This window comes from Aythya ferina (assembly GCF_964211825.1).
Source record: "Aythya ferina genome assembly, chromosome: 7".
Lineage (NCBI taxonomy): Eukaryota > Metazoa > Chordata > Aves > Anseriformes > Anatidae > Aythya > Aythya ferina.
In genome coordinates, this window is record NC_140302.1 from 9,942,814 (window position 1) to 9,955,576 (window position 12,763).

At 39.9% G+C, this 12,763-nt stretch overlaps 1 protein-coding gene across 6 annotated transcripts in view; it reads left to right on the plus strand.

Annotated features, from left to right (window-relative positions):
• OGDHL (oxoglutarate dehydrogenase L) overlaps positions 1 to 12,763 on the plus strand; it is a 57,971-nt gene that overhangs the window by 42,222 nt on the left and 2,986 nt on the right. For 4 of the 6 annotated variants that reach the window (XR_014694793.1, XM_084525322.1, XM_084525323.1 and 1 more), the window contains exons 17-22: positions 2,782 to 2,960; positions 6,073 to 6,144; positions 7,628 to 7,753; positions 8,914 to 8,986; positions 11,384 to 11,547; positions 12,219 to 12,373. Coding sequence is in view for 4 of the 6 variants with exons in the window: in XM_084525322.1 (XP_084381448.1) it covers positions 2,782 to 2,960; positions 6,073 to 6,144; positions 7,628 to 7,753; positions 8,914 to 8,986; positions 11,384 to 11,547; positions 12,219 to 12,373 (769 nt within the window). In the remaining 2 variants the exon portion in view is untranslated. The remainder of the gene's footprint in view (positions 1 to 2,781; positions 2,961 to 6,072; positions 6,145 to 7,627; positions 7,754 to 8,913; positions 8,987 to 11,383; positions 11,548 to 12,218; positions 12,374 to 12,763) is intronic. The other 2 variants (XR_014694794.1, XM_084525324.1) reach the window with 1 other exon arrangement.

Here is a 12,763-nt window from a genome sequence, read left to right on the forward strand (position 1 = left end):
AGGTCTAGGGAAGTGATTGTCCCCCTGTACTCGGCTCTGGTGAGGCCGCACCTCGAGTACTGTGTTCAGTTTTGGACCCCTCGCTACAAGAAGGACATGGAGGTGCTTGAGCGAGTCCAGAGAAGGGCGACAAAGCTGGTGAGGGGCCTGGAGAACAAGTCCTAGGAGGAGCGGCTGAGGGAGCTGGGCTTGTTCAGCCTGGAAAAGAGAAGGCTCAGGGGTGATCTTATCGCTCTCTACAGGTACCTCAAAGGAGGCTGTAGCGAGGTGGGGGTTGGTCTGTTCTCCCATGTGCCTGGTGACAGGACGAGGGGGAATGGGCTAAAGTTGCGCCAGGGGAACGTTTAGTTTGGATGTTAGGAAGAACTTCTTTACCGAAAGGGTTGTTAGACATTGGAACAGGCTGCCCAGGGAAGTGGTGGAGTCACCATCCCTGGAGGTCTTTAAAAGACGTTTAGATGTAGAGCTTAGGGATATGGTTTAGTGGGGACTAGTGGGGTTTAGTGGGTTAGTGTTAGGTCAGAGGTTGGACTCGATGATCTTGGAGGTCTCTTCCAACCAAGATTCTGTGATCTTCTAAACTTCCAGGAAAGTTTGTATACTGCCATTGGCAGAAGATTCTGTTTCTGGGGCAGAAGGAAGAAATCCTGTAGTCCCAGTTTGGCTGTAGCCATTGAGTTAAGCTAGAGCAATTTCAGTCTCATGCATAGATGACCAGTGTCCGTGTAAAGTGTTGGAGGGATATTCTTGTAGTTCTTGTTAAGAGAGGGACTTGCTTTGTGTGTGCCTGGCTTGTACTAGTTTTGCTATGGGTGTTCGCTGTGGAACTGGACAAGCTAGTTTAAAGTTTCTGTAATGATATGTTCATTGGTTAGTCCTTCACTCTTTTTTTCCAGCTTGTCAGTAAATCTCTCAGGGAAGGAACTACTTGTATGTGTTTGTGGCATCCAGCACGGGAACGCCTCAATCTTAATTTAGAGCTCTGAGTATCTCTGTGACAGCATAAAGTTGAACAGCATTAAAAAGGGCAAAGAAGGTCTGAATAGGCTTGACTTGATCCTGAAATATTCTTCACAACTTAATCAGTTAGCTTGCACCGATAACCTTAAAATAACTCGTATTCTGCACATGCCACAAATTTTCTACCTTTTTTCCCTCTATTCGTGGTATGCTGGGCCATCACACAAGTATTTTTATTATTATTATTATTTTATTATTGTGTATTGTTTTCTGTTACTGCTTATTGTTCTGGTTTTATAGTTTTGTTTGAAGTTATTCCTGTATTCACTGAAGATAAGCCTAGGTATAAATCACAAATTGTATGAGGCAGGCCAGCTCTCACTTGCTGGTGACTGAAGCAGTTTTCTGTGTGTGGAGAATATTGAGATGCCAAATTCATCTCTTCCAAGCAGTTTGAGTTTTTCAAATACAGATTTAGGCATTCAGTATGAGACATGGTGTAGAAAAATACCCTAAATTTAAGTGTGGTCATTAATGTGAGACAGGTACATTGCACATAGCTAGGTTTCCTTATTCTGCCTGACACGAAATCCTGCATGTTAAAGCTTCACAGCAGAAGCCATCTAGCACCTACAAACACCCTTGTAGGTTTTTTGTAGGTTTTTTGCCTTAGAAGAGCCACTAGGAATCAATGACCTAGCTTATACTGCAGTAGCAAGTTTTTTTTTTTTCCTTTCTCTTCCAGTCATCTCCCCAGTCCCTGTCATAGAGCTGGGGCTTTATCACGCTGTTGCAGGGCTTTCAATGAGAGAAGCAATTCACTTCTGACTTCATTTCTGACTTTGAGAGAGATTCATGGAGCCTTCAGTTATGTTCGAGTCTTGACAAGATTTAAGAGCAGACAGCAAACTGCCTGGCTTGCTCTGTGCAGAACACCTGTGCTGTTGTCAGCACGGCTGCTGTTGTATGGTTGTCCTGCTGTGTTAATTTGACGTAGCTGAGTAAGGAGGGGTGCAGGGCTTTTCTGTTCTGTGTGGAGTTGTTTGAATTCATAGTCCAAACAGCACAAGGTTAAGGAATTTCTGCACTTGCCTGTCACTGTAAACCACCTGGAAAGGGGCATAGATGTGTGATAAGGAATGGAGAGAGAGGAGCGTGTCTTTGTTTTCGTTAGCTGAAGTATGATGTCCTCTCCACAAAGACCACTTTTGGTCTCCTCTCTGCCACAGAGGCAGAGACCTAAAGGATTCATAACCTTGCCGAAGGCTTACTGTGCGGTGTGTCTCCATGCAGCTCTTAGTTCCAGCTCTTTTAAAGATCTGAAGGCTGTAATCCTGCATAAGGACTCAAAATTGATGTCACCAATAATTTTGTTCCTGCATGAGTTGGGGGGGAAAATTTTATGGTGGTGTGCTGGGCCGTGCAAGTCAGAAAATTAACAATTAGGTTGTTGAACTAGTCCTAGACCATAAGTAGATTTCTACAAGAGAAGATGGTGTATACCTCAAAGACCTCTTGGGAAAACTTCACACAAAATTCTGAGCTGGAGGAGGTGTTTTAATTGTTCATTTAATAATCCTGTGATATTTACCTGTTTGAGGAAATTTCTGAAGGATTGGAGTCAATATTGCAAAAAGGTTATTTGCTAATCTTTCTGTTGAAAATGTTACTACAGAAAACTGCTTGATTTATAACAGGGCTAAAAAAGTCCAGCTCATGCTCTCATTTTGGTTTTCTTTTAATTTAATTTTATACGAGAAATTAACAGCATTCTCAGCAAGTCTGTTTCTTTTTTAATTCTCCTACTTCTCTTCTTCTTAGGTTTTGAACTTGGCTTTGCTATGGCGAGTCCCAATGCCCTGGTGTGCTGGGAGGCGCAGTTCGGTGACTTCCACAACACGGCGCAGTGTATCATAGACCAGTTCATCAGCTCTGGCCAGGCTAAGTGGGTTCGTCACAATGGGATTGTTCTGCTCTTGCCACATGGCATGGAAGGAATGGTAAGGCCTGCTGACTGCGGTGGTTCTACACCAAGGACCGTCTAAACTCCACCACACTGCACTCTTGCTCCCTCTCCTTGAAGGGGCAGGGAGATAAATATAGTGGGGGAAAAAAAAAGCTCATGGGTTGAGATAAGGATAATATAATTAAAGGAAAAAGAGAATAAATAACCTTAACCCTAACCCTAGTGCTACAAAAATTAACGTGAACAGATTGATCAGTGAGAACAAAAGAAAAATATTTTTGAGTGCTTAGCTCTGTGTTCTGTTTAGTGGTATGCACATCTTTTTCCTTGCTATGTGACAAACTTAATGTGTTACTGGCTAGTAGCATGTGAGTGCAAGAAAAAAAAATCACAATAACAAAGAAAGCCACATAAGACACTGCATCCTTTCCCTAGAAAGCTGGATTCTTAGTGTACAATAAAAAGGAAAACATGCAGTACTCAGTTTTAAACTAAGCATGTTTGTGTAAACTGCACTAAATTCACTTGTAATGAAATGATACAAAACTTTAAAACTTCTAAAATCATTGGCATTAGGTGACTGGTATTTCCATATCATGTTCATGAAGTTCCTACCAGCAGTAGAATTGTTCTTCAAATATTTTAAATTATTTTTAAAGGTTATATTTGCATCATGTCAGGCTAGGTTGATTTTCTGCTTTTCAAATACATTGACATTCATGAATTGATGCATGCATGTTTCTAATTTTCTATTAAGAAAAGCATGGTGTGAGCCACAGCAGCAATCTCTAGCAGTAAAAATGCTCCAATCCTTTTGCTACAAACTGCGTCATTTCCATTCTCACAAACAATTCAGTTTATTTCCATTCAATTACAATCCTGTCCTGATATGCTGGGGTGCATTCATATCTTATGAATGGCTTTCCATTCCCATTTGTGTGTATAGAATGAAAGGTCTGATGCAGTTCACAAGAGTTTTGATAAATTAATATATTTTTTTCAAGCGAATCAGGAGGGACAGCCTGAATGTGCCCTCAGCAGGAAGTGTGGTCCTCTGCAGGGAAGCACTCAGCTGAGGGGAGTTGCTTCTCTGCTACTTACAATACATTAATCTTTCTTTTCTCATAACCACTTGGCAGCTAAGATTTGCCCAGCTCTTCTGAAACACGCTGATTTTGCTGCTAGTGTCAGGTGTTTGGGGAGTATTTAAGAATCCCACCAAGCTGCTGAAATCCGTTATCTTCCTGGAGGAGTTTTCCATTACAGGAGTGCTATTCTCTCTAACTACAGTGGTGGGGACAGAATGATTTGGGGAAGGGTTCGTAATGGGATATGGATCCCTTCACCTCTAGGTCATGCATTCACAGGCAAGTTGGCTGTGATTGAAAGACTCTGCTGCCGAATGGCTCCGTGGGGACTCATCTGCAAGTAGCTAATGGATTCAGTATAGGTCTCACTGGAGAAGTGGTCACAATAGAAATAAACCCTACCCCATCCTACGCAGCAGCCCCTGGCAGTCTGACTGGCATTGTCAGTAGAGAAACCCAAGATGGATGGGAACACTGAGGCTCTGGATCGAGGTTGTTGCTGGGGCAACGTGTGTGTGCGCATGTTAGGGAAGCCTCGTGTGTCTCTCCTGTAATTGTTTTTTAGGGACATCTCTGCTTGCAGCCTAGTCAATTCAGTGTGCTCGCAGAGCAGTGTGTACACGTGTAGTTTGTACTCAGTGTAGTGTTCAATTTACTGCAAATAGATGTGTACAGTAGTGGTACTGCAATATTGGGCTGTTTCTGTGCACCATAGTTTTGCGTGGCTTTGCTGCTGCTTCTTCTCAAGCACTTACACATTTCTAGCCAGAATATTTGGCATCTCAAAAGTGGAGACAGATTTCAAGAGAATACTTGTGCAAGGCACAATTTGTGGCTGTTTCTGTTTCTCATTCATTGCCAGTGAAGAAACTTTTTTTTTCCCTTTGGGTTCCCTCAGTGCATGGCGTACAGTGAATCCTGCACTTGAAAGCAGAAACAATCATGTGTTGAATCAGAATAAACTACTAGCTGTCAAAATAACAAGTGATTTTGGAGACCGTACATTAAGGTTTCAACACAGAAAGTTATGATGACAGACAGAGACATATAAAGAAAAAAGCTCTTTGTAAACATAATTAGCTTAGGAGCCATGGAGAGATTTGAGAGGTGTAATAGTTCATGTCTTAAGGTTAAAATACCTTGAGCCTGTCTCCAAAATGAAAGTCCTTCCTAACAGTAACTGTCACTTGAACAAGCAAGGGCCGCCAGCATTAGCAATAAATAAAAAAGCACACTGTCTGACTCCTCACAGCTTTCCCTCATTCATTACAAATGAGGATGTGAGAAGGAAGACAACATTGTGTTACACTTCTTATTCCTGATATTGACTATGACCAGCAGGCACGTTTTGCTAGTATAAAAAGGATCTAACAATATCTGAGCATTAAAAGAAATCACCTTGGGTACTACTGGTGAGAAAGCAGATGTAAGTGTTCAGTTCTTTGGCAGAATGCAAAATGCCTCTTGAGGCAATAATCATAGGCTAATTTGGCAGATAATGTTTACTTGCATTTTGATCCATTGTAGCTGTAGGCTATTTTGTCCCATACTGGTCAATGAGTGATGGTAAGAGAGAGATCCTGAGCCTGCATTTTTTGCTAATGTTACAAAAATAATCAGCAGTTAACATTGCTTTGGCTTCTTTTTAGCATACAAGTGTGGTTTGCTCCCAAAGTACGAGACACTGCGGTATGCTAAAACACACAGTGTTTCTCCTCCTGACATTCTTCCTGCACCTTTTTGCCCTGCATTAGCAAGGTTATTTTTTTTTGTCCAGATGGACCTATTACCCTTTTTCAGGTAAAAGTGTTGGAAATTCATGTGAAACCTAACCTTCCCCTATGAAAACAGTTTGTGGAAGACAATTCCAGTCCTGTGGTATGTCCTTTCATCTCTTCTCACTGCTGCAAGCTCTGATGTCTTTGTCTGGGGGGCAGGTGTGCAGTCTGGTGCGGGGTTGCGAGGGTGAAAGGAAGTACTTATGCAGCGAGTGGCCTAGACTGATATCCAACGGCTGATTTGGCTTTTTAATGTTGTTTTAAATTATATCATTACTAGGGTCCAGAGCATTCATCAGCCAGGCCTGAGAGGTTTCTGCAGATGAGCAATGATGATTCTGATGCTTATCCGGTAAGTAGATTTGTCAAAGGCCCTATCCTTTTTCTGCTCTTTGCTTCTCAGAGATTTATTTTGACCTGGGTTGTGTTGGCTTCATCATCTGAGAAATCATTTTATTGCCATGAGTAACAATCAGTTATTTGCCACAGAAGAATAAAATTTGAGTTACTTTTTTTTTTTGGTCAGAATCATGTTTTTTTGGCTAGGTGTAGTGCGATAAAATTCAGCTTCAAGAGTTGGTGTAACATTAAGTTGATCCCAGTAAAAATAGTGGAACTGTGCAGTCTAGGCTGTTTCATTTCAAAGCTGAGATCATATACAATTAATCTCTGTCTGCATGATCTCTTTATGGCTGTTCCTCAGGGCCAGTGATTCTGCCTGTATGTATTGCTGTGCATACTGCAAATAGGTTTCTCTAGCAAATTTCTAGTGGACGCCATGTGAAACTACTCCTGGATTTTTGCAGTAGTCCCAAATTATACTGCTGGGAGCATGAAAGTAAAGGCAATTTCTAAATTTGATTCTGTTAAGACCTTTAGAGTTTGATAATTCACTTCTACAGAAAAAGTACTTATCTCTACAGGATATGGGGCATCCTCTTTCCCACTTCAGATTCCTAAGAAGCGCTGTTATACATCAATTGAAAATGCCATCCGTGTGTGTGTGTGTATATTATATATATAAATAAATAGAAAATGGATGCATTTCAGTTTTGGCCCTGATTCTGTTAACTCGGTGGTAGTGATAGTTACAGATCAATGTTCTTCCTCATCTAAAAGTGTTTTTTGTCAGTCTACTGGCAGAATAAAGACGTGTTTCACTGACTAATTTCAAGGACTGTTATTTGCATATAATAAGCAAGTTATAAATTTTATCATACGAGCTAAGAGTTCAAGACATGAACCTGGATGTCACTGTGTTAGATGCTGCACCAGTCTGTACTGAGATTATACCTGCATATATGCTTGCTTATATCCCTATTTGCATTCATATATGTTTATAACAAAACTGTAGTTATAAAATACATAAGCGTAGAACGTTAAAACTGTGTATTAAGATAATATAAGAGGGCAGGACACTTAAAAAAAAAAAAAAAAAAAAAAAAAAGAAAAAGAAAAAGGGGAGTTAACTATATACTCAAAAAAAAAAAAAAAAAAAAAAAAGAAGAATTGGGGAAGCAAAGGGGATCTGCTTTGTGCCTTATACCTCCTGAAGTGCTAGTCCTCCTCACGCTTCCTTCCTGGACTTCCTAGCTTGCTGAAATTAAAGGAAGCTTTTTGCCTTTATTTGCATACGCTTTTAGGAAAAAGTAGGAACAGAAGAGTGCTTTGTAGAGACACTTCCCTAGCTAATAAAATAATCTCAACAGAGCTCTGCTAATTAAGTTTGCTGAGAAAGGGAGTTGGTGAGAGTCAGAAATAGAAAAATGTCTTTTAAGCCTTTTTTTTTTCTGGTCTTTTAGATATTTTTCTGATGGCTTTAATATCTCTCTCAGGAGTTCAGTGAGCAGTTTGAAGTTTCCCAGCTGTATGAATGCAACTGGATTGTGGTGAATTGTTCAACTCCAGCCAATTACTTTCATGTTCTCAGAAGACAGATCTTGCTGCCTTTCAGAAAACCGGTAAAGTTACTGTTATTCTAGGTGTATTAACCCTCATGCGAAGAGGGGATCTTTGTTTTGTGTCTGTCATACTGCTGGAAGGAAGGTTAATCCTTGGTGCTTTAATCCTGAACGCAGGTTGGAGGTGGCCAATTTGGTGGAATAAAACTCATCTCTCTCTAAAATTCTAAAACTTGTTTTTCAGCTTTACTTCTTTCTGGTTGTGCAGAACTTTACATGATTTTGACAAGACACTGTGCAGCTAACAGGTTACGTAATCTGCATGTCTAAGTGCTGGTACTTCGAAAACATGGGTGTACTTGTGTAGGCAGTGACTGCCATCTTTAAAACCGGCTCTTTGTTTCTGGAGACTTATACTGGTTTTACTCCAGTGCCAGACACTTTCCCTCTCCTATTTTAGAGATATTCTACAATATTAAGAAGAATTCACAACGGCAGATTTCTTCATGTTTAAGCTAGGATAATTACATAGTGTAAGGCACTGTGATTTGCATCACTGCATTAAGGTGTTTACTGTAACTACAATAGTGGATGCTGGTACAGCAAGAGAAAACTTGGAAGATCAGGCTGGGTTTCCCTAGAATACAGCTTCCCAGCTGGTTTCTATTGGCAGAGTTGACCAAAGTCCTCCATCACTCTGAGATGTTTATCCTTTTTAGACTTTGTTTAATGCTAAAATTGTGTAGTGTTGCTGTTGTTTCTTCCTTTCAAAAGTAACTGCTGTGAATTCTTTCAGATGCTAGCTGACTTCAGCCATGGGTGTCGAAACACAGATTTTTGGAGAAAGCTCTATGTTTACCTTTGAAGCCATTTGGCTCCTCTGTAACTTGAATATTAAGATACAACTATTGGATATTTTAGTGGTTCATGGTGCTTTGATTTTGTTCTTAAAGGGGAGCATAAAGCAATGTTTTTTGAGAACCTTTATAGGGAATGAATTAACCAAATCTTCTGAACAATTATGAAACTTCATAGGCTTTCAAAACATGAAAACAAACAACAACAACAAAAAAAACACATAATTTACTGTGTGTGTTGTTCACTTTAATTAGATCTATAGCATTTTTAGTTTGTGGTTTTTGTATGAAGATTGTTAAAACTGTTGCATATAATAACATAGATAAAGCTGCTCTTGAGTGCTGGAAAAATTTGTTTTACAGCTCATCGTTTTGACACCCAAGTCACTGCTGAGGCATCCAGAAGCTAAATCCAGTTTTGATGAAATGGTGTCTGGTAGGTCATCTTAAAATACTATGAACAAATAATGAGCTATACCAAGTCACACATCAAATTGGAAGTGTGAAGAAGATAAACTGTTCTAGGGAGTTTGCCTTTTCCTTTGGCTCAATTTCTGCAGAGCTGTTGTAACAAGATCTAGCCTGGACTTTGGCTGAAAACTCTGCACTCAAATACAGATTCTTGATTTTAACAGGTTGTCTAGTAACCAGACATTAATCTCAAGGGCTGTGGAAAGTGCATTCCCTTCTCTGTAACGATGTTCTCCTTAATATTAGGTTCCCCTGCTCTTTTTCATTTAAAAACTTGAATTGCTTTTCGTACTGTACCCATAAATGTGAAAGAAGGGTTGTAATCACACTGTGCCCATTTGGAAGAACAAAGATTTCATTTCCTTATTACAATACTCAATTCTGGGGCTGCCATGTCACAGCAGTGATCTAAAGTAAGATGAGTGAAATAGTGAGTTCAGATCTGGACCCTACTGCCCATAGCTGCTGTTGGTGAGCCATCAGCACCACCAGATCATGTAGCAGCAGCAGATGTTAATATCAAAAGAGGAGGAATTGGTCTTGCCATGCACTGGCTAGAATGGCTAGAATGTATTAGAGTGGCATAAGGAAATGCAGTGAAACAAGTGAAACATAGTAAATTATTAAAGTGGTTGTTTAGAAGTGAGCCAGTGTGCATGGTTGTGGTAGTCTGTTTCAAGTTCTAGCTAGGGTCTTGATTGCTGTCAGAAGAGAGCTCAGGTTTTTAAAAGTGTGTTATAGTTGCCTAAACATTGACTGTGTTACATGTCTAAACCTTGCAATGTCTCCATATTTTAAGTGAGTAAAGTTTGCTTCTCAAGCAAAGAAATTTGTGGGTTTTGATTACTACTTAAAAGCTTTTTTGAATGAATCAGATTGGAAATTTTATAGGGATTGTGATTTGTCTCTTTAAGTCTTGGGATCCTCATGTACTTCAGGCTAATCCTCAGTAGCAGCCAAAATTCCCAATTAACATCCAGTTCTTCATGTTCCTGCTGAAGATGACAGCAAGAAGTAAAGTACTGCTGACTCTGAGCTAACTCTTTTTGCTTTGTTTTTAACTGAAAGCTGAGCCAGCTGACCCAATGAAGCACAGATTCAGTTTTTTTTTTTTTTTAATGATGAATTCTGCTGTTCAGTGAGACAGGGTAATTCTGACATAAATCAGTTCCTCTTTCATATGTTTGTGTTGCTGCTTTTCTACCCCCAAGATAAATGGTTCTTCAAGCAGTAGCTTATTCTTCTGGTAAGTGGGTGTGCTGATTCAGACTGGGAGGTCATGCCACTGTCTGCTGCCTTCCAGCTGGTTAATGTGGGAATAGTTCTAATCAATCATAGAAAGGAGCAAAGAAAAGGATCTTTTAGACCATCAAGTCCCTCTTCCTGCCAGTGCAAGACTACTGGCTTTCATACTTCCCAGTTTCATATATCCCAAGCAAATTGCTCTCCTGGGAGATGATATCACAGGGAAAAGATATCTAGCAGTCAAGACATGCATCTGAAATTGTATCTTAGCACTTATACATATGACTCAGTACTATGCTAATTCTTCCTTTGTCTAATGCTGTTTTAGCTCTCAAACAGAGGTTTAAATCACATAAGTATACATCAGTTGTGTGGGTGCTTTTGTAAATATTTCTACAGTTACCATATTTAGTTCCAGTATGAATATGTGCTCTGCTTTTATATATAAACTTCGAAAATTCTGTAATTGTGTTACTGTTACGTGGTTGATATCATCTTGGAAAGAAGAAAAAATATTTCAGGTAGATCTCTGAATACAACTGTAAGCAAAGGTGAGCTATCCCAGCAACTTTAATGGCATGAAGCTATGACAGGGGAGGTTCAGGCTGGATATTAAGAAAAAGCTCTTCACTGAGCGGTTGGTTGGATGCTGGAATAGGCTTCCTAAGGAAGTGGTCATGGCAGCGAGCCTGCTGGAGTTCAAGAAGCATTTGGACAACACTCTCAGACACATGATTTGATTTTTGGGTGGTTCTGTGCAGAGCCAGGAGCTGGACTTGGTGATCCTTGTGGGTCCCTTCCACCTCAGCATATTTTATGGTTCTGTGATTCTGTAACTTAAAACTGAAGGTGTAACGCACAACACAAAGCTAAAAAGGAATTCACTGTTAATATATTTTTCCTTTTAAATGTGGAAGAATGGATTATTGTCAGTCTTTTAAATTCTTGTGAACAGTCTGAGAAGAATGCAGGTCTGAAAAGTTGTGAGAACAGGGAAGTAACAGGACGCCATGACCATTGCAACCTGATGATTACTCAGTAAAGGACAGTTTCTAATGCTGCTGTATTCCACTGTCAGTTCCACTGAGAGCACTTTTCTAATTTTTGCTCTAATTAGGTACCACCTTTCAGCGTGTGATTCCTGAGAATGGACTGGCAGCGCAGGCACCACATGAGGTCAAGCGAGTGATTTTCTGCACAGGAAAAGTGTACTATGATCTTGTGAAAGAGAGAAAAAATCAAGACTTGGAGAAACAAGTAGCTATAACCAGACTTGAACAGGTGAGCTCTCTGACACTCAGTAGATAGGATCTTTGGGGAGACTTTCAGCAACAGGTTGCTATGCTTTTAAAGATGACACTTGCCAGAAATGATGGCGATAGCTGGCATTCTTAAAGAGCTAACAAGACATTATCTAATCCTTGTGGCCTAGTGGAGAAGGAGCACATCAGTAGTGTAGTGGACAATGAGGTCCAGAATGCTTGCTGAGTTTTCCAGAACAACATAACAACAAAAATGTTACAGCGTGTACAGCATGATGGCACCTTAAATTTATTTATCCAGTCTGTTGGGTTTAGGTGTTGTGAATAACACTTGGCAGCTATATTGTCACACCCTAATTATGGACTTGTATTGTGGCAGCTACTTTACTAGAAAAACTTGTAGGAATGCAGGAGATATGGACTATATATGGAATATATGTAGGAATGCAGGAGATATGGACTATGGACTACTTCTGTTCATATCCGTGAAACAATAAAATAAGTGTGTATTCATTTCTGACAGCATGAAAACAATAAAAAAAAAAAGAATTACGTTAACAAACATATGGCTATTAAATTAGTGTGGTACTAATTGGTACCAATGGTTGGTTGCAATATGCGATAGTTATACTGCCATGTGCTAAAACCATGTAAGAGAAAGCTTTGCAAGTTATTAATGTCTCTTTCCAGATCTCACCATTCCCATTTGACTTGCTCAAAGAAGAGCTTGAAAAGTATCCAGGTGCTGACCTAGTTTGGTGTCAGGAGGAACACAAAAACAGTGGATATTATGATTATGTCAAACCTCGTTTCCGCACTATTGTAAACCACACACGACCCATATGGTATGAGACTTTAAACAGTTGCTCTATCTCCTGGCCTGATTTGTTTGACAGGTTTTTGACTTGAGGGTTTTATTTATGGGGAAGACAGGTTCCCCACAAATCAAAAAACCCTTTGAGTTGGGGTTCTCAGGTGAAGGAGGGAAAAGGCTAGGCAACTGTTTCTCAAATAGATAATGTGTATCTTGTTCCTCCTTGTAGTTCTAAAAGAAAATCAGTAGCAACTAGCTCTGTATTTATTGCCACTTAGCACAGTGCTTAGCTCTCCTAGCTTTTTCTTTCTTCTTGTCTAAGAATCTGTCTTTTCTAAAAATTTCACTCTACCTTTCACATTTCTGGAGAGAAGAGCGGTTGTAAGAGCTCAGTCTAGTCAGATACCTTTGCAGTTATTTT